A 22206-nucleotide genomic window follows, 5' to 3' on the forward strand; every position below is an offset into this window, starting at 1 on the left:
GATGGTACAATTGAAAAGTACAAGCATGGCTTGTGGCTAAGGGTTATACCTAGAAAGAAGGTGAAGACTTCTTTGATACTTACTCACCCGTGGCTAGACTGACCACAATTCGTGTGCTACTACCACTGGCTGCCTCACATGGTCTTCTCGTTCATCAAATGGACGTTAAGACGGCTTTCCTCAACGGAGAGTTGAAGGAGGAAATTTACATGGATCAGCCAGATGGTTTTGTAGTACCTGGTCAGGAATGAAAGGTGTGCAAGTTATTAAAGTCTTTATATGGCCTTAAACAAGCTCCTAAGGAGTGACATGAGAAGTTCGAAAGAACATTAACTGTTGCTGGCTTTGTAGTAAACGACGGTGACAAGTGTGTGCTATTGCCATGGTCGGGGCAAAGGAGTTATTCTTTGTCTGTATTTCCACGACATACTGATCTTTGGAACCAACCTTGATTTAATCAAGGAGGTTAAGGATCTCTTATCTTGTTGCTTTGAGATGAAGGATTTAGGAGTAGCTTATGTTATCTTAAACATCAAGCTGTTGAGAGATGAGAATGGTGGGATCACACTGCTTCAGTCTCATTATGTGGAAAAGATCTTGAGTCGTTTTGGGTCTAGCGACTACACGTCTTCTCCAACTCCATATGATGCTAGTGTGTTGCTTCGAAAGAATTGACGAATTTCTTGAGATCAACTGAGGTATTCTCAGATTATTGGCTCGCTTATGTATTTGGCGAGTGCCACAAGGCCTGACATCTCTTTTGCTGTGAGCAAGCTGAGTCGGTTTGTGTCAAAACCGAGAGATGATCATTGGCATGCGCTTGAGAGAGTTATGCGTTATTCGAAAGGCACTGCAAGCTATGGGATTCACTACACCGGGTATCCAAGGGTACTAGAGGGTTATAGTGACTCAAACTGGATATCTGATGCTGATGAGATTAAGGCCACAAGTGGTTATGTTTTTACACTTGGTGGTGGCGCTGTTTCCTGGAAGTCTTGCAAGCAGACCATCTTAACGAGGTCAACTATGGAAGCAGAGCTCACAACATTAGACACTGCCACTGTTGAAGCAGAGTGGCTTCGTGAGCTCTTGATGGACATACCTTTGGTTGAAAAACCAATAGCCTCTATCCTGATGAACTGTGATAATCAAATTGTGATCGTCAAGATAAACAGTTCTAAGGACAATATGAAGTCCTCAAGGCATGTGAAGAGGAGACTAAAATCTGTCAGAAAATTGAGGAACTCCGGAGTTATTACGTTGGATTATATCCAAACATCGAAAAATTTGGCAGATCCCTTCACAAAGGGTCTATGACGTAACGTGATAGATAATGCATCGATGGAGATGGGTTTGAGACCCACCGCATGAGTTGTTCATAGTGGTAACCCACTCGATGTGATTGGAGATCCCGTGAAGTAGAAGTGGGAGACAAACTGTTGGTCAGCTGACATAAGAGTATCCCTGTTTTAATTATCCCACTCCGTGAAGATGCAATACTCTCCTGAACTGCATGGTCGGTTGATATTTATCTTAATGTGTTCCAAGGGGCTTATTTGAGTAAGCAGAGATGTTGTCCTGCAGAGCATCTCCTGAGGAACAAACCTATATGAATTTGACTATTAACGTTGTAGTCTGTGAGAGTTGGGTGTTCTCTAATAAATTCATGAAAGGCCCTGGAGTATGACGTATACGCTCCACCCGCGGGGAAGCCTTGCGGCAGCCCAGTATTAGTCAAGAATTTGTGTGAAACTAGTCTCGCGGAAAACTTGTAGTTCAAGACATAGTTCACTATTCAAGTTGTGATCTAATGTAGCATAAATCTCAGAGTGAAAGTTCAATTTTACAGTCTCCACTAAGCACCGGTATATAAACAATGATTTGGAACTAAATGATGAGATGTACCAATGAGACTTTGTGGGGGATTGTTGGAATTTTGCTAGTAGGCCTTTGGCCCAAAGCCCAACTAAAATTCTGAAATTCTCTTGGCCCATTCATGCACACATGTGAGTGGAGTGAGTGAGACTAAAGTTTAGTCCCACCATGGAAGTTGAGTGAGAGTTGCGCCACTTTATAAGGTGAGCTCTTCTACCACTTGTATGAGCATGAGAAGAGGAGACCTACACGCGCGCTCCTCCTCCTCGCTCGTCTCGCCACAATCACGCCTCGCCTCGCCTCGCCTCGTCAAGACGCGTCGCGGGTTGCGGGATTGAGCCGAGCCGAGGACAGAGCTATGCTCCGATTCTTTTGGATCGCGACTCGAACGTGGGGTTTACTCGCACGACCTACCCGGCCCGCACTATATAGTTAGGCAAACGTCTATCCTAGCCGTATCCGCTTCGTATGGTTTCACATCACTGTTCCAGATCATTGCGCCGTCAAGCAAGTCTTATCCATCCCTCCTTTCGGCGTGCAGCGGGAGAAGGGACAGCAGGCCTCTGGAACCCCGCCTCTCGTGATCCTGTACGGGAGAGGGGCGATCAGGTTTTTGGGAAGCACTCTCGTGCGACTGCTGGCAGCGACGACTTCGCAAACGACGACTTCTTCCCCGACCTCGACAACCTCATCCTCAACGACATGAGTGACAAAGTCAACGCCGGCGGTGTTGCTCCCGCTGCATCGTATGTGATTCTATCCTTCTTGTTCGAGATCGTGGTAGAATTCATGCTTCTAGTATGTGCCCTAGATGTGATCTGTTCATCTACTATGCTAGTTTGTATGATTAGTTTAATCTCTACTATTGCAGTCATGATTTATCTTCTATTTATTCGGATTAAATCTCAAGTAATTTACTCATATTTCCAACATGTTCATCGTGATTTGATGTGATTGATCCTGAGGTCAAGTTTCAACATAGCTAGTGGGCAGAACTATAGGACGTGAAGGTCGATGTCCAACCGCCGCACCCTACACTGAGCAGAAAATATATCTTTTTTATGAGTGAATTTGGTTGTTGATATTTTTCTCCTTTTGAGGAAGAGAAGGGTCGGTGTGTGTACACGGCTGGAACCCTCCACCTCGCTCCTCTGTCATCGTTGGTTCTTGCCGATGAGCCGTCCGCCCGGGAGCGGCAAGCAGAGGAAGGCGATCTATATGCGGGGCTGAGGCTGAGGCTGTGGTCACCACAATGCAATGTCCAAACGGGGGCTTTTGAGAGAAGGGTTATATACTGAAATTCGGAGGAAGCTGAGCTGCATGAGGGAGTTGAACGGAAGGGTGTAATGGCGCCACTGACCAGGGGAGACTAAACAGCAGCGGGTCATTAATGGAGAAAGGAGACGAACCCGGCGGGAAGAGGGCCTCCGCCGCCGCCCTCAGCCGCCCGGGGCTTCGCCCGGCAACATCCTCCAGCGGCGACGGAGGGGAGGAAGAGGATGGACGTGCCCGGCGGCGAGGGTTAGGGTTTCCACCCGAGCCGTCCTAGCGGGGGGCGACGCGGGGTCCAAGGGGTCTTAAAAACAGAGAGTATAAATAAATAAGGATATCACTGTAATCTAACATAAGTATATGTTGGCCATCATTTTTTTTACGCAGGTCAATATTTATATTTGAGTTATAACATTACAAAACATTGACATTATGATTTATTTAAAAGTAACTACAATGCCATTAGATTATACTTCTTCATAAGTACATAGTATTGTAAAAAAATCATTAATCTCATAAATAGAGTATTCAATCTCAACAACAAAAATTAATTTAGAAACATGCTCCAATTTAATCCGGAAACCCAAGCCAATTCTGCACACACGACTATAAGGAGCCAAAAAATACTATATACATAGGTCGGTCACGTAGTAAATAATAGAAAATTATAATCCCTCAGAAAAAACCCAACAAATATATACAAGTAAAGAATTCCATGAGACATATATAAATTGTTGATCAATTGTCTTTACTAGTGTATGTAATCAAGCTTCAGAAATATTAGACCAGACTTGATATATACAAAAATCAATCAGTTGAAATGCGAGTAAACTATGTATTTTCTATTATTTTCAAGTTGTACATACACTATCGATTCACTTAAAAAGCTAAGTTGTTACAAAGAAGTAAATAGCACTTTTGAAACTTCAATATTTTTGTTGTGACACCATTATCTCATTTAAAAATATTCTGCCATTTCTTCTCATTTCTAATACAGCTATCCTTATTTGGATTATCCCTCAAATTTTATTGCCACCTAGGTTGTCATGTGTGTGTTCATCCGCTGTCATAGTTTTGATTCATGACATTTCATCTACCATAAAACTAGATAAAAGACGGTTTGAATTAAAAAATTGCTCAAATTTTACATTCCTCATCAACTCACCATCATTAATCAAGCAATCAAACAGTTGTTCACCATACATTTATCACTTGGTATATGGAAAATCAAACACATTTTCTGAATGCAACAATGGACACATTAAGGAATATTGCTTTGATTGAAAAACTTTGCTTCAATTTTTGTCGGGGTTCGTGCATGGAAAACAAAAAAAATGCATCTAAACGAAGCTAAGGAGATGCAATTAAAAAAAAGTTGATCTAATTGAATCTTACCAACGTCTTAAGCGGAAGAACTTGGTGAAGAATCTGATCTCAATGTTCATTACAGTGCTAGGATCACAAGCGTGATCCGTCCGCCCGTATCCACGCATACGGTCCTTCAATCAGTCCAGAGTTCCGCTGAAGGTCCGGCTTTCGTCCGACATAAATATACAATATGAAATTCTTTGCGTAAAAAATATAATTTTTACTATATATGACTCATGAAAAAATCTGAAAGTATTTTCCCACATTCTACTAAGAATGTTTTGTTGTCCTGTAAAGTTTGAATTTCATATGTTGTTCTATTTGGGAGAAACAGAAAGGACAAAAGTATTTGCACAGATCGCAATGCAGAAATGGATGGCTAGATAAGGGGGTGTAGGGAAGTCTATGTTTCCTCAAATGTTAACCGAAGAAAGATTAGGGAAGAAAGTCCTTACAAGTAGGGTCCACATGTAACTATGAGTAACCTGTAATCCCGGTCGGCATCGTTGCTTTCCCGGTGTATCAAACATGTCTAAGGTTTAATTTAGACATGTTCCCGGTGTATCAAACATGTTCCAAAATGGTTTTCAGTCTTTTGGTCCCTGATATGCATTCATCCATGTATCTGGCAATTCGGCTGCGGTGCATCGAGCGTTGGCTGCGTCGCGCTGTGTTGTTGTCAATCTCCAGTCGTGTGCGCGCCTCCCTCTGGCGTGATCGAGGGCCGCGCCAAATTAAGTAGAGCAGGCACATGCTATTGGATCAAGTGGAGTTGCAGCAAGCAGCTTTCCGGCTGGAATACTATTTGAACAGCTGACTCAACAAAACAAAAGGATACTTCAGCAGACAAGCGTATGTTCTGTCCGCGATGTTCTGGAGTTACACCACACCCATTTTTCTCTCCAGTTTTTTTCTTATCGGTCGCATTCTTTTTTCTCTTCTTTCCAACCTATAGCAATGTGTCTGCTACTTTGGTAATGGCCTATTGTAATTTAATTTGGCATAAAAGCTAAAGAAAACAAAAAAAACTAGCTATCTTGAAATAAGTTGCAATAATCATTGTTCAAAAATTATTAGAAGTACACCATATGCAGCATTTGCCAGATATTTAAACTAGTTCAAAATCTCCAGAGCTGAGCGTTTCCCTGATGGGCTGGGCTTTGCTCATTCTCGTGCCCAGCTATATGGGCCACTAACCCTTCTTCCAGGCTCTGCCTGTGGAGGCGCTGCTGCATGTGCCTGCTCTACTCAATTAGTCCCACCTCGCTAGTTTAGGCGGCACTAAACCAGTTTATAAGGCGAGCCGTTGCTGCTTGTAGCACGACCTTACTTGAACAGGATCTGTTCTATAGGCTCGTACCGCTGCATCCTTTACCAATAAGGAGGCAAGCACTTCAGTCTGGTTGATGCATTCTGACCTCTAGGCCAGAGCGTGATTAACGGCCTGGATGAATCCTGATGGGATCAATCCAATGGTTGTAGAGGATCGTTCCTGCCTGGTTCACTTGTGCAGGGCGGCCTAGAGGTTGTTTGACAGACTCCACAATTTTTTTTGCTTTTTTTGGTTGTACAACATCTGGCGATAAGCTGGCCTAGAGGTTGTACAACATCTTACTCTGTTTTAGTTGTTGATCAAGTACCCAATCCAGCTTCAAGTTCAGGGTGAAATGCATGTATTAATCATCTGAATTAGCTGCAGTCATCCTTTGAAGATGTGGTTATGTCATCCTTTGAAGATGTGGTCATCTGAATTAGCTTCAAGAAGATGTCCAGCAGTGATGATGTTCAGAAAAAGGAGAACTTCGCAAACTGACAACTAAAACAGAGTAAGATGGCAGAAAGAAGTTGTTCCTTCACAACATGGCGCTTGTATCAGTCTTTCTCTCAATTAGTAAAGTTTGACTGGACTCGGCACCTTTGATTTTCAGAAAGAACTCTCTGCACATTGGCTTGGAGAAAACAGTAGGTGGTTTGCCTACTGCAAGTATGCTCAGTAACGAAAATGCGTACTGATTTGGCTGTGGAATTCAGAACAAGACTTTCTTTTGCTTGTTGGAGAATGAGTTCAGCTTTTCTTTCAACACTTTCATGCATCTGTACCAGAAGCTTCAGGAGGCAAGAGTAAGTGTTGCTCTCTCAAAAAAGGCCAGGGCCTAATTAGGACTGCTGCGCTTCAAATATGTAGAGACTGATTTCTTCAAGACTTGTTTTGATACATGTTTCAGCACACAAAAATTATTTTGCAAACTGTCTGAAAAGAAGTCATTCCTTGCTTCTTATGCCTGCTACTTTGGTAATGGCCGACTGCAATTTCATTCGGCATAAAAGCTAAAGAAACCAAAAAACTATGTGTCATGAAAAAAGTTGCAATGAGCACTGTCCAAAATTATGTACAGGTATTAAAAGCAGTTCAAAATCCCCACAGCTGAACGTTTCTCTGATGGGCCGGGTTTCGCTAAGATCTGGTTGTACAACATCTGGCCATCAGATTCAGTTGTTGTTCCACATGTACTCCCTCCGTTCCAAAATAGATGACTCAACAAATAGATGACTCAACTTTGTACTAACTTTAGTATAAAGTTGAGTCATCTATTTTGGAACGGAGGGAGTACAAGCTAATCCAGAATAAGATTCAGTTGGCGTCAAGTACCCAATGCAGCTTCAAGTTCAAGGTGAGATCCATGGATTAACCATCTGCATTAGCTAACTTTCAGGCATCTATGAAGGCTGGGGTGCAGTAATCCTTTGAAGATGTAGTTACTCAATGTCCTGGTAATCAAGATGCTCCAGCAGTGATGATGTTCATAAAAGAAGATTATTGCCTGTCTGACAGACTCCACAATTTTTTTTGCTTTTTTTGGTTGTACAACATCTGGCGATAAGCTGGCCTAGAGGTTGTACAACATCTTACTCTGTTTTAGTTGTTGATCAAGTACCCAATCCAGCTTCAAGTTCAGGGTGAAATGCATGTATTAATCATCTGAATTAGCTGCAGTCATCCTTTGAAGATGTGGTTATGTCATCCTTTGAAGATGTGGTCATCTGAATTAGCTTCAAGAAGATGTCCAGCAGTGATGATGTTCAGAAAAAGGAGAACTTCGCAAACTGACAACTAAAACAGAGTAAGATGGCAGAAAGAAGTTGTTCCTTCACAACATGGCGCTTGTATCAGTCTTTCTCTCAATTAGTAAAGTTTGACTGGACTCGGCACCTTTGATTTTCAGAAAGAACTCTCTGCACATTGGCTTGGAGAAAACAGTAGGTGGTTTGCCTACTGCAAGTATGCTCAGTAACGAAAATGCGTACTGATTTGGCTGTGGAATTCAGAACAAGACTTTCTTTTGCTTGTTGGAGAATGAGTTCAGCTTTTCTTTCAACACTTTCATGCATCTGTACCAGAAGCTTCAGGAGGCAAGAGTAAGTGTTGCTCTCTCAAAAAAGGCCAGGGCCTAATTAGGACTGCTGCGCTTCAAATATGTAGAGACTGATTTCTTCAAGACTTGTTTTGATACATGTTTCAGCACACAAAAATTATTTTGCAAACTGTCTGAAAAGAAGTCATTCCTTGCTTCTTATGCCTGCTACTTTGGTAATGGCCGACTGCAATTTCATTCGGCATAAAAGCTAAAGAAACCAAAAAACTATGTGTCATGAAAAAAGTTGCAATGAGCACTGTCCAAAATTATGTACAGGTATTAAAAGCAGTTCAAAATCCCCACAGCTGAACGTTTCTCTGATGGGCCGGGTTTCGCTAAGATCTGGTTGTACAACATCTGGCCATCAGATTCAGTTGTTGTTCCACATGTACTCCCTCCGTTCCAAAATAGATGACTCAACAAATAGATGACTCAACTTTGTACTAACTTTAGTATAAAGTTGAGTCATCTATTTTGGAACGGAGGGAGTACAAGCTAATCCAGAATAAGATTCAGTTGGCGTCAAGTACCCAATGCAGCTTCAAGTTCAAGGTGAGATCCATGGATTAACCATCTGCATTAGCTAACTTTCAGGCATCTATGAAGGCTGGGGTGCAGTAATCCTTTGAAGATGTAGTTACTCAATGTCCTGGTAATCAAGATGCTCCAGCAGTGATGATGTTCATAAAAGAAGATTATTGCCTGTCTGACAGACTCCACAATTTTTTTTGCTTTTTTTGGTTGTACAACATCTGGCGATAAGCTGGCCTAGAGGTTGTACAACATCTTACTCTGTTTTAGTTGTTGATCAAGTACCCAATCCAGCTTCAAGTTCAGGGTGAAATGCATGTATTAATCATCTGAATTAGCTGCAGTCATCCTTTGAAGATGTGGTTATGTCATCCTTTGAAGATGTGGTCATCTGAATTAGCTTCAAGAAGATGTCCAGCAGTGATGATGTTCAGAAAAAGGAGAACTTCGCAAACTGACAACTAAAACAGAGTAAGATGGCAGAAAGAAGTTGTTCCTTCACAACATGGCGCTTGTATCAGTCTTTCTCTCAATTAGTAAAGTTTGACTGGACTCGGCACCTTTGATTTTCAGAAAGAACTCTCTGCACATTGGCTTGGAGAAAACAGTAGGTGGTTTGCCTACTGCAAGTATGCTCAGTAACGAAAATGCGTACTGATTTGGCTGTGGAATTCAGAACAAGACTTTCTTTTGCTTGTTGGAGAATGAGTTCAGCTTTTCTTTCAACACTTTCATGCATCTGTACCAGAAGCTTCAGGAGGCAAGAGTAAGTGTTGCTCTCTCAAAAAAGGCCAGGGCCTAATTAGGACTGCTGCGCTTCAAATATGTAGAGACTGATTTCTTCAAGACTTGTTTTGATACATGTTTCAGCACACAAAAATTATTTTGCAAACTGTCTGAAAAGAAGTCATTCCTTGCTTCTTATGCCTGCTACTTTGGTAATGGCCGACTGCAATTTCATTCGGCATAAAAGCTAAAGAAACCAAAAAACTATGTGTCATGAAAAAAGTTGCAATGAGCACTGTCCAAAATTATGTACAGGTATTAAAAGCAGTTCAAAATCCCCACAGCTGAACGTTTCTCTGATGGGCCGGGTTTCGCTAAGATCTGGTTGTACAACATCTGGCCATCAGATTCAGTTGTTGTTCCACATGTACTCCCTCCGTTCCAAAATAGATGACTCAACAAATAGATGACTCAACTTTGTACTAACTTTAGTATAAAGTTGAGTCATCTATTTTGGAACGGAGGGAGTACAAGCTAATCCAGAATAAGATTCAGTTGGCGTCAAGTACCCAATGCAGCTTCAAGTTCAAGGTGAGATCCATGGATTAACCATCTGCATTAGCTAACTTTCAGGCATCTATGAAGGCTGGGGTGCAGTAATCCTTTGAAGATGTAGTTACTCAATGTCCTGGTAATCAAGATGCTCCAGCAGTGATGATGTTCATAAAAGAAGATTATTGCCTGCTTGCTTTCTTAAGAGTTTGAAATATTATCCAGAAATTCAAGTCCGAGATTAATGGTCAGGGCTCAGGGCATAAGTAGGAGGACTTCGCAAACCGACAACTGAAACAGAGGTGATCATTTGCTTCAACTGCCTGAAGACCACACATGACCCATGAGTAAGATGGCAGAAAGAAGAAGTTGTTCCTTTGAAACATGGCGCCTGTATTCAGTCTGTCTCAATCTGTAGTAGCCAGATAATTGTTTTGATGGGAATTCTACACCTTTGAGTAAATAGTCGGCGGTTTGCCTACTACAGGCGATAAACCAGGTGTTCCAGGTGACAAGAGTGAGTGCTGCTCTCCAAATAAAAAGGCTTGTTGATTGCTTACTTAAGAGAGTTTGAAACATTATAAGAAAAAATCATATACAAGTTTAATGCCAGGATAATTAGGAGTGCTGTGCTTCAAGGTTGTCTGCTCCACGTTTTCTGAACTGCTCCACGTTGTCTGCTTCAGATCATTGCCCACTTCTCCTGGCATGTGATAAGGGACCCAAACGGCCAAAAACTTTTCGTTTTGAAAACTTTTGGATCAAGATGCTTAACTTTAAGAAGACTGTCCAAGATGCCTGGGGTGAAGAAATGACGCACACTGAGCCCTACCAAGTGAAGTTGAACTTGGGCACCATGAACCGCCCCACTGGAACCTCCTCCACCGGCGTGTGCTTCCTGATCAACTCTGGCGTCGACACCGCCTTGTTGTAGAGATCAGCGAGACTGATAGTGTCGCTGTCCGGGAGAAGAATAAGCATGTAGAATGCATCAGCTTGCCGCAGTACGTCGTTCTTGTAGGGCAGCTTGAGGGCCCTGAAGCCCGGGTAGAGCGCAATGTACTGCGCCCGGCCTGTTGTCACGCGCAGCCTCGCCTGTTCGGCTCCCGACACGAAGTCCACGGCTTCCGCCGTGGCGCCGTACCGCGACGCCCTGGTGGCCATGAACTCTCGCCTGAGCGCCAGCCTCCGGTCAACCCAGACACCGCAGGCGAAGGACGTCTGCGGCAGGCCGTTGAGCCTGCCGACGAGCTCGTTCGCCGGCGCGCTGTGCAGCCCGTCGAGCGACGCTGACCCGAGGAATCGCAGGAGCTTCCTACGCGTGTCGCCCCGCGCGCCGGCGGTCACCATGGCGAGCGCCGCGTGGATGGACAGCGGCGAGAAGACGAAGTTGCTTCCCGTGGCGGCTGCCGCCCGGACGCAAACCTCCCTGGCGAGAGCCAGGCACGACGAGTCGCTTCCTACCGCTACCTCCTCCGCAGGGTCGGCTCCAGGACGAGGAGGCGCCGCGGGGAATATGGTCGAGCAGAGGCGCCATGCCGCGAACAGGGCCAGACAGAGGAGGACGGCCTTCCCGAAGGGCGAAATCGGAGTGTGGCTTGCCGTGGGCTCGCGGCATCGCGGCAGGGTTCAGACAGGATTCTACTGGTGTCCATCGATCGATCACATGTTGAAGACGACAGGAGGCGGCGGCCGGCGTCCAGTCGATCCTCCCTGGCGGCAGGAGATGGGGTGAAGTTGGCATGCTATTTTTATTATTAGGAGGATGGCAGTTTAATTATTAACAAGATGACGATTTTATTATATAGAACTTGTCATTTTCATTATTGTTGACATGACATTTTTATTATTAAGAGGATGCAAGTTTTCATTTATTTATTAGAATGACATAATAATACATTGACATGACATTTTTTAATGAATTTTTGCACAGTGGACCAACTTAAGTAAAAAAAATACATCATTACATTATCGACGCAGGAGTTCTCGCCCTGCACGCCAGCACCCCGCGGCATGGTGAGCGCCGCGTGGATGGACAGTGGCGAGAATACCAAGTTGCTTCCCGTGCCGGCGGCCGTCGGTCTCCCGACACGAAGTCTGCGAACGTCCGCATTCATGATTTTTGTATTAGCTTCATTTTTAAAGTAACAATGATTACTCTTTCTGTTCATTTTTATAAGAGCTTAAAAACATTTCAGACAATATACAAAATAACTCATTTTAAGTTGTCTAAAATGATTTACAAAAGTGAACGGAGAGAGTAGCTTATTATCGTTTTTGCAGATGTTCGCGGACTTCGTAGTTGGGTCCACTTACATCCCTACAATCGACGCCTATTGTATCAGTTACGTTGTGTTTGGGAGTCACTTGTAAGTACAGATGCATAAAGTTGCTTCGTGTTCATTAGGGCAAGGCCTTGACGACATTCTGCTCTGGATCAAGTTGTCAACGTTCATCGTTGCCCGACGAAGCAATCGAGCAGAAGGTGCTAGCTTCCTTCACGAGAGCGCTGCTGCGCGGACAGTTGGGATTTACTGTTTTGTAGCATCCTGTTTTTCAGAGAGGAGTAGGACGTTTTGGTGCCTAGCATCATCTGCACCCGGTTAGAAAACAAATTATACAAAATTCAAAATAAATTCAAAAAATTTCAAATAAAATTTATATGGTAAACAATTTGATATGTGAGGCCCGCTATAAATTTCAAGTCATTTGAACATCTGAGCAACTCTCAGCAAAAAAAACAAATCGGCCAAAACAGTACATGAACAATAAACATTTTTACAGACCCCCAAATTGTCTTTTTTGCTGAGAGCTCCTCAGATCTTCAAATGTTTTGAAAATTGGAGTAGACCTCACGCATCAAATTTTCTACCCCATCAATTTTTTTTTGAATTTTTCTATTATTTATTTTGATTTTTTTATCGACGCGGGTAGAGATGAGCTCGGGTGGCGGAAATTGATTTTCGACAAATGAAGATGTAATTAATTGTTACTGTTGATCCTTTTTTTTTTTTGGTTGTATCTCTGCTCATCTTGGGTTCATTTATCCCTCACTTGTTGGGTCACACAGTTGAAACCATGTTGCAAAGGGACGAGGATCCCCTGCTGTGCGGCAGGGTGCCGTTCCATCACTGACTCATGGGCCCGACTGGAACTTGGCCCAATGGCAGGCGCCATACGTCAGAGGAGCTCAGTTGTATACGAAGAGGTCCAGACTAGCACTTCTTGCGTGTCTATGATCGACTCTGAACCCACCTCCACGATTGTGATGGTTCGGAGTCTGTACGAAAGTAAGCACATTCTTATCTGTCGTCTTTCTTTCCTTCTTTCTAATTAATCTGGCAGTATGCCTGCTACTCCTTTCGTTTCAGTTTATAAGTCATGCATATATATCTAGGTTGTCAATTTTATCACTCTAATATAAACTATATAACAAAAAATTATACCGTTTGAAAATAGAACATCTGAAGTTTATATTGATATATTTTTTGTAATATATGACTTGTATTAGGTTGGTTAAATTGACGACCTAGGGATACGCGCAAACCCTGTAAACTGAGAGAGAGGGAGTAGTACTTTTGTAATGGTCTCGGCTGCAATTTAAATCTCTGCCAAGAAAATAGAAACGAGCTGTCATGAAAAAATAATAAGTTTGCATTCAGCATTGCTCAAAATTATACACTATTAAAAGTACAGGCCAGGCAACATTTGCCAGATATTTAAACTGCTTCAAAATCTTTACAGCTGATGCAGCAGAAACAGAAAACAGAGAAGGAAATAAAAGTGCAAGACAATACATTCCTCGGATGGGCTAGGCTCTAGTCATTCTCTTGATCATGGATGCGCCGCGGCTGCATCCCGCCTCTAATGAGGCGAGCTGCGGCCCTCCCCTTGCAGCCAAGCATCCGCTTCAAAAGTCAGTCCATTTTGGAAACTACCCAATACGTAAGAATGGAACTCACAAGTAAACCCAATATGAAGTAGGCGGTTGGGAGTGTTGTGAGGATGAAACCCACAACTAAGCCCAATAAGAAAAAGAAGGCGAGCAGTCCAGAATGGTGGTCGCCATAACACAAACCGGCAAGTAAACCAATTACGAAGCGGATGTTCGGGAAACGCAAAACTGAACCCAATAAGAAGCATCCCATTAGGAGTGTGCGGGCATTATCGTCTATTCCATCTGGTTCATTAAGTACTTCTTCAATCATGTCGGTGGCGTCTAGGAGTACTTTCAGAATGACATACGCTCCTAATCCCAACAGGAAGAAGTCAGCTGAGGTTAGCACTAGTCGTGCTAAGTAGGGGACTGAACTTATGACTGTTTGTGCTACAACTAATGCTACTCCTATTGCACCTACAATCACTAGTGATTTTACTGGTAATCTAGCTAGGTCACTGAGCTTAGTAATAATTTGGTCGCGCCACCAGGATGATAGCCAAGGCCGACGTAAAGGCTTATTTTGGAGATCGGATACCTGCAATAAGAAGTTCAATTATTTATACACGCCAATTCATACTCTTTATAAAGCATACTCCCTCCGGTTGGATTTATAAGTCTCGCACGCCTTTTATTGAAAACTTTAACCATTCATTTGGTCAGCAAAACATTAGTTATATGTGTCACAAGAGATATCATCTGATACAAGTTCAATAAGTTTTCAATGGTATACTTTTTGTGGCATATAACTCATGTTCTGCTGACCGAATTACTGATCAAACTTTTTATTGTAATATGTGCGAGACTGACAAACCCAATCAGATGAAGAATTAGTTCCTAAGCAACATTTTGTCTTTTGGACATACTTAAACCACATCTCTAATTAGCGGTTGGTCGGAAGATGCATGAAACAACTGGTGCTCTTTTTTTCCTTCAAAGTCTTATGTGCCCATGAGTTACTGCACTGATTTTGACATGTCTCTACTCTAAAGCAGGGTTTTAAATATGAGAGTGCCTACAACTCATCTAGCTAAAATACAATTCTCTCATTCTTGATATGTAATGCCATCTTATAAAAGGCCTTGCCATTATGGGAAGATAGCAAATGATACCAAGCATCACATGATACCATGATACCACGTTCAAAACTCAAATATGGTATATCAAAAAAATTCAAAGAAAATCTTGTGGAAGTTCATAAGACATGTGTCTACTCCCTAAAAAATAATTCAAATCCAAATTTGAAATATAAGTGAAGAAACAAAAAGATAATTCTACATGTGAATAGTGGCATATCTACTTTTGTCTTTTGTGACCACTATTCATGCATAATTTGTCTTTTTGGGCTTGTATCTGTCATCGTGTTTTCGTTGCCCATACCTGAGGCTGCATGTATGGCTCCTCCGTGTGAGCCGGCCGTGAGTTGACATGGAGTGGAGTGAGTGGTACTGACGCTAGCTTTGGCGTGCATACATCCTCGCTCGTCTTCTCAACGACCGTCACTTTTTCCCTTTTCGCGTCCTCCTCAGCTGTATGTATATGCTGACAAACAAACATGTGCGTACAAACATTACATATACGTCACCTTCTTTTCTGTAGCTCAGTAGTTGAAAGGTAGTAAATGCATGGAGTGGTTCATTATTACTTCCTCCGTCCGAAAATACTTGTCATCAAAATGGATAAAAAAAATTATCTAGAATTAAAATACGTCTAGATACAGCTCCTTTTATGCATTTTGATGACAAGTATTTCCGGACGGAGGGAATACGTGGCGGCGAAATGAACTAGTCAAAGGCTGGTGATTTATTAAAAAAACTTTGTAACAACTCTCTTATTAGTAATTTTTCAGAGATACCTCAATCACGTTTCTAATTAGCAGTTGGTCAGAAGATGTATGAAAACAACTGGCGCTCTTTTTTTAAAATTTTTAGATGTCGATGAGTCACTGCACTGATTTTGACACGTCTCTACTCTAAAGCAGGGTTTTAAATATGGGAGTGCCTACAACTCATCTAGTTGAAATATAGTTTGGTCTTATTCATGATATGTCATGCCATGTTATAAAAGGCCTTTGTCGCTTGCGGGAAGATATCACTTGATGTTTCAAAATTCAATTTTTTTTGTTTTAACATTTTTAAAAAAAATTGTGGATGTTTACTAAACATGTGTCTACTCCCTTGAAAAATTTAAATCCAAATTTGGAATATACATGAAGAAACAAACAAGACATGTGAACAGTGCCATATCTGTTTTTGTCTTCTGTGACACTATTCATGCTGGATTTGTATTTTTTTTTGGCTTGTTTCTATCATCTGTTGTTTATTGTCTATACCTGTGGCTGCATGTATGGCCCCTCCGTGTGAGCTGGCTGTGAGTTGACATGGAGTGGAGTGAGTGGTCTGCGCTCGTCATTTTTCCCCTTTTTGCGTCACCATCGGCTATATGTATATGCTGCCAAAAAAACATGTACATACAAACATTACATATACGGCACATTCTTTTCTATAGCTCAGTAGGAGCTGAAAGGTAGTAAATGCATGGAGTGGTTCATTATTACTCTCTTCTCTCCGTCCGGAAATATTTATCCTAAAAATGAATAAAATGGATGTATCTATAACTAAAATAAGTCTAGATACAATAATTTTCAAGACAAGTATTTCCGGACAGAGGGAATACGTGGCAGCAAGATGAGAGCTGGTTAGAGGATGGCGATTTATGTATTAAACAAATAGTATTAAAAAGGCTATGTAATCACTCTCTTGGGTGAGTATTAGTTGGCAGTTGCAAATGCACATGAGTATGTTGTATACAGCTAGTGCACATATGAATAATAGGGGGAAAAATCAGATCGACAATAGTTACGTAAATGTTGCGATGGTTGCAATTGCGCATGGATGCCTTGCGTACAACCGGTGAACATGCAGCTAGTAGAAAAAATATGAAAAATATTAGACAAACACTTGTGAATTTCATGTCTAGTGATGTGCATGCAACTAGCCCCGACAAGTCCCCTCCTGACGCTAGTTCCAATCGCTTTGTGCCTTTGCAGTTGCAGACAGATTACAATGTTTGCAATTACATCTCTAGTGGTCTACATGCAAATGGCCCCGACAACTTCACTCTCGATCCCAGTTGTAGTAACAAAAATGCATGTGCAGTTGGAGCCGACTTATAATGCTTGCAATTGCTTTGTCCCGAATTCCAGTTCAGTTACAACATTTTAGTTGCATGTATAATGGTGGACATGCAACTAAGCCCTAATCCCAACTTCAGTCGATTTCTGCCCATGTAGTCAGAGTCGGACTACAACGCTTGCAGTTGCATGTCTAATGGTGGACATGCAACTGGCCTGACAACCCCCTTCCCGACTCCAATTGCAATCGTTACAACATATGCATGCATCTCTAGTGGCCAACATGCCATTGAGCCGACAACTCCCAACTCTTCCCAATTGCAGTCATGTGCGAACCCTTGTAGTTGTAGTCCGATTATAACGCTTGCAGTTTCATGTCTAGTGATGGACATGCCACTAGCATTACAACCGCCTTCTGACCCCAGTTGTAGTCACGTGTGTGCCCATGCAGTTGCATGTCTAGGGATGGACATTCAGCTGGTCCGACAACTCTCCACCGACCCAGTTGTAGTCAAGTGTGTGCCCTTGCAGTTACAGTCAGGTTACATCATTTGCAGTTGCATGTCTAGTGATGGACATGCAGATGTCCTAACAATCGCCACTGACCCAGTTGGAGTCAACTGCGTGCCCTTACGGCCGTAGTCGGGTATAATGCTTGCAGTTGCATGTCTAGTGATGGACATGCAACTAGCTCGGTAACTCCCCACCGACCCAGTTGCGTTCAAGTGCGTGCCCTTGCAGTTCTAGCTAGTCGGGTTACAACGGTTGCAGTTGCATCTCTAGTGATGGAGATGCAACTGCCCCGACAACTCCCTACTGACCTAGTTGCAGTCAAGTGTGTGCCCCTGCAGTTGTAGTCGTGTTACAACACATGTAGTTGCATGTCTAGTGATGAACATGCAACTTCCCGACAATCTCATTCCTGACCCAATTGTAGTCGTTTTGTGCCCACGCAGTTGTGATCCCATTTGTAAACTTGTAGTTGCGACACATTTTATAAACTTGTAGTTGGGATCCCCTTTAAAAACTTATAGTTCTAACCCTATTTAAGAACTTGGTTATGCAACCCCGAGTTAAAAACTTACAGTTGCAACCCAATTAAAAATTAAAATGAAAACCTAAGACGAAAAATTTGGCTACTTCAAAATTTTGGCTAAAAAGACTTCTGGAAAAGAAATTCACCCCTAAGGAGGGTTTGACTTTGATGCCACTAAAATAAAAATAATATGAAAAAATAACAATACTACAAGAGCGAGAAAAGGAGAAAGCCCATAATAACATAAACAAAGGCCCATACCAAAGACCAAGAAAAAAATAAAGGTCAAGTGGTACCATGGAGATAACATCATTAGATTTGTCGTAAAAATATATGCCTGATATAATAATTATATTGTTGGACTAACATATTCAAATGAAAAGTAGTGTGCATAGTTTCATTTGTATATCTATGTTTAAGCCACCATCTAATAACAAGCAGATGGAGTAATTATCAAACTTTTGGCTACTTGTCCGCTTATTAGTCCCTAAAAGAGAAACGACAATTTATAGTGGCTGAACTTCAAGGAGTAGGTAAGCAAGAACTTCAAGACATAATGAAATTAAAAGGGATTGCATTTATCATGAGTAGGAAATTAGTGGTTACTTAGAGGATGATGTTTAGTTATGTCATGTAAATCCTGGCTTACAACTCTCTAAACTAGGTAAACTCTTCTCTGGTACCAACCTTGTTTAGCTCATCAACAATCTCCGCTATGGTTGGCCTTTTCATACGATCAACCTCCACACACCTTAATGCTATTTTGATGCATATCTCAATTTGATCTGATGTATGTGACAACATTGTTGCCTGCAGCCGTTTTCTCCAGTTTTCATGTACCTGCAAAGTTGGAACGCAATGGCAAAAGGTGGGACATAAAGTAAGGAACAACTTGATTATTATATTTGTGAAAAAGTATTTTTGTTCATGATACAAAGATATCTTCCATACATGCTCAAGAAATTCTTGCGGTGACATATCCAGACTTTTGGAGTAGCCCTCATCTCCTGCCATTATCCGTATGATTATGACACCTAGACTGAATACATCATACTTTGATGTGATTTCGTATTTGTCAATGTATTCTGGTGGCATGTATCCACTGCATGATATATATATATATGCAATACAATTATTTCTATAGTTCAAAACATAGAAGTTGATTATATATCATGAGGTATCCACTTACGGTGTTCCTATATTTTTGTTTGTGAAAATGGTTTGTGCTGAAGGGAAAAGTCTTGACAAGCCAAAATCTCCAATTTTCGGGACCATGTCCTTATCCAGCAGTATATTAGCAGGCTTCAAGTCAAGATGGTAAATACAATCTTTGGACCCATTATGAAGATAATGCAAACCCAGGCAAACTCCGTTAATAATTTTGAAACGTGTGTCCCAATCAAGTCCGCATGATTCATCTGTGGAAGTAAACAAGCAGTGTATTACTAATACGTAGATTAAGGGATATCTAAGAGGCACATATTTCATGGATCATTTTTCTTTACATGCAAAATAATAGCCTGAGTGGAGTAGCACCATACCTGATATTTGCTTGTCAAGGCTTCCACCCTGCAAGTATTCGAAGCAGAGAACTCTTTCTACCACAAGGGCAAAAATATGTCCACCTTGGTGCTCAATGACTTGATGTCCTTGGTGATAGCAGTAGCCAACCAGCCGGGTAATATTTGGATGTTCGGCCCTCATAAGGTTACTAAATTCATTCCTAAATTGTGTGTCATCAAGCCCCGGCACGTAATTGAGCTTTTTGAGAGCAATCTTTTCGCCATTTTCCAGTACTCCCTGTTACAAAAATACACGAGCCTTTGCAGCTATGTATCATTTGAAATTACAAGATCTAAGTAATAAGCATATGCGCATACCTTGTAAACTACTCCATAACCACCATGACCAATGACGTGCTTCTTAGAAAAATTATCTGTAATTTGTTTCAAGGACTCGAGCGTAAACTCCCTTGTCGCCGCACTTGTCTGTTCGAACTTGTTCGCTAGTGCCATTGATTCTTATATCTCCTGCTAGATTGATCACTAGCTCAGCTCTCTAACAACACAGAACATATTTCACATGGTTAACAGAGAGCATATCTTGTAGTACTCCCTTTATAAAAAAATATAAGAGCGTTTAAATCACTAACGAAGGGAGTACTCCCTTCATTCCAAAATATAGTGCGCCCGCGTTTTCCAGATCCAACTTTGACCATAAATTTAATCAACGAAACCAACTGCGGCGGGAGAAAAAATTATGTAATTGAAAACTTCTTTCGAATACGAATTCATTGATATAATTTTTGCTCCCGCCGCAATCAGTCTTGATAGTTAAATTTACGGTCAAAGTTGAAGCACGTGGATAGAGGAAGCACTACATTATGAAATGAAAGGAGTATAAAACAAGAAAAAACATGCAACTTATATTTTAGCACTAAACTTTTAGACCTTCGCCTCGCCCCTGACACCTGCCATGGGATAACGAGAGCTCCAAGAACACACAGTAAATGCCGAAGGGATCCGGTCCGCGACCATGTCGGCCGGCATCTTCCTCTTCCCCACTGCCCGAACCATTCATCGTTGACCAGGAGACAGCGACCAGTTTTGAGTTGGATTTGTGTTTGGGGATTAAAGGATCCACCACCGTAACTATTCTGGGGCATTAATGTCATTTTGTCTCTCTATGTGACTTTCTTTTCCTCAGTTCCCAGTACAGTGTGCACGCACTCGCACTGGTTCAAAATTACTCCCTCAGCTTGCAAAAACGTTCTATATTATATGATGGAGTAGTAAATAACAGATTAGAGATAAAACAGCGCTGTAGACTTTGATCGTGTGTATAAGGCTATAAGCGGCCACTGATTGTCGATACACGACAGTGGAAATTAGTGGCTAAATCTGTAAGGAAAGGGTCAACTCCATACAAACCATTGCCAGCTTTCCCCAATCACGAAAAATACAAATGAAAAATAAAACGAACAATGAAGCTAGAAAAAGAAATAAGTACTTGTGAAGCTCGTAAGGCGAAGGTGTTGGTACGATTTGTATGGGACGAACCTGTATGCCAGATGAGAAACCATTCCCATTAACGAAGGAAGGGCATGGAGCGGATCTGGCCGAGTAGGGGAGCGACCAGCCGGCGGCTTTGCTCGCGACCGGCAGCCGGCCTATCTCTTTCCTCCCGTTGGTCGTCTCCTGGAGCAGCTCCACCTCGCACGAACCTGCAGCTCCAGGAGATGGATGACAAGTGGAAGTGGGTATGGAATGAAGCGGATCTGGACTTGGACCGCGGAAAGCTTCACGGCCGGGAAGGATACAAAGTCTCGTATGGAGGAATCCATCCACTAGTTGTTAGAACTTCAAGATCCCGCCTGGGTAGCCGCGTACATGAGTTTATTATTACTTACTTAAAAAACTACCAGTGCACATCATCGAGATTTACAACCTTTTGTCGTAGAGGCCTTTTGTCTTCTTTCTTTTTTGCGGGTGCGTAGAGGCCTTGGCGAATCTATCAAAATGTGCTCCCTCAGTGCCTTGTATTATTTATCTATTGTTTATTGTTTTGTGAGATAGCTCATCACTCATGCTAAGTGGTGCCTTGTACTATTTTCTCAGTCACACTTGGTCGGTTTAGTTTCGTCTCACCTCTCTTCACCCCTCTCCGTGCTGTTTTTTTCCCTCCCACTAAACATTGAATCGATTTGTCCTACCCTTATTTGTTCATTTTTTTTTCATGCTTGCTTTGGAGGGTCTAGATTCAATTCAATCACGTAAATATTAGTTAACTAAAAATTTAGAAATTGCATCATATATATGAAATCACCTTCATAAAAAGACAGACGAAAGACTTTTTTTTACCAACAATCTTCCAAAACAAAATCAGATATTTCTCAATAACAAAATGCTAATTCCGTGCACTACACCATTTATTATCTATCATTATCTCTACTATTGAATCATAATCACAACCTTTCTAATACAACAAAAATCACATATATTTTCTTATCTTGCCAACTTACTTTCTCCGTTCGGATTTATTAGGCCCCCGGAGCAAAACACATATACCAAGGCACAACTATTAATTCCCTAGCTAGAATAAAGGTCTGTTTGGTTTCAATAAGTCACCCGACTTATAAGTCAGGTGACTTAAAACTAGTGACTTATAAGTCACGCCTGTTTGGTAGTCACCTGACTTATAAGTCACCTGACACACCTTTTCACACCAATCAACATCATGCAGGTGGTGGGACCCATGCAAAAGGGGGTGACTTATAAGTTTTAAGTTGGGGTGGAGCAACTTATGACTTATAAGTTGAGGTGACTTATAAGTCGAGTCTGTTTGGCAAAATAAGTCACTT

General features: G+C 41.9%; 1 protein-coding gene, 1 non-coding gene and 1 pseudogene across 4 annotated transcripts; 1 reads left to right on the plus strand and 2 right to left on the minus strand.

The window, feature by feature from the left end:
- Nucleotides 1-5835: 5835 nt before the first annotated feature.
- Nucleotides 5836-6055, plus strand: LOC125517814 (small nucleolar RNA U3). The gene has a single exon (XR_007287819.2). It is a non-coding gene; the product is annotated as a small nucleolar RNA U3 (small nucleolar RNA).
- A 3437-nt stretch (nt 6056-9492) lies between these two features.
- On the minus strand, nt 9493-11358 carry LOC125517325 (putative serpin-Z12; annotated as a pseudogene).
- Nucleotides 11359-13376: 2018 nt separating this feature from the next.
- Nucleotides 13377-21221, minus strand: LOC125517420 (cysteine-rich receptor-like protein kinase 26). 3 transcript variants are annotated; one of them, XM_048682617.2, is made up of 9 exons: nt 20906-21221; nt 19727-19904; nt 19388-19646; nt 19036-19264; nt 18798-18885; nt 18534-18686; nt 16010-16128; nt 15058-15219; nt 13377-14215 (listed from the first exon to the last, which is right to left on the minus strand). In XM_048682617.2, the coding sequence occupies exons 2-8, from the start codon at nt 19859-19861 to the stop codon at nt 15177-15179; spliced, it is 1026 nt and encodes a 341-aa protein (XP_048538574.2). In that variant the 5' UTR covers nt 19862-19904; nt 20906-21221; the 3' UTR covers nt 13377-14215; nt 15058-15176. The 3 variants fall into 3 exon arrangements, with proteins under 3 accessions (XP_048538574.2, XP_048538573.2, XP_048538572.2); XM_048682616.2 differs by having other exon boundaries at nt 18798-18948; nt 19727-19876; nt 20906-21220; XM_048682615.2 differs by having other exon boundaries at nt 18798-18948; nt 20906-21219.
- Between the last annotated feature and the right edge of the window lie 985 nt (nt 21222-22206).

The sequence above is a fragment of the Triticum urartu genome, chromosome 6A (genome assembly GCF_056163025.1).
Source record: "Triticum urartu cultivar PI428250 chromosome 6A, HENAU_Tu73, whole genome shotgun sequence".
Classification (NCBI taxonomy): domain Eukaryota; kingdom Viridiplantae; phylum Streptophyta; class Magnoliopsida; order Poales; family Poaceae; genus Triticum; species Triticum urartu.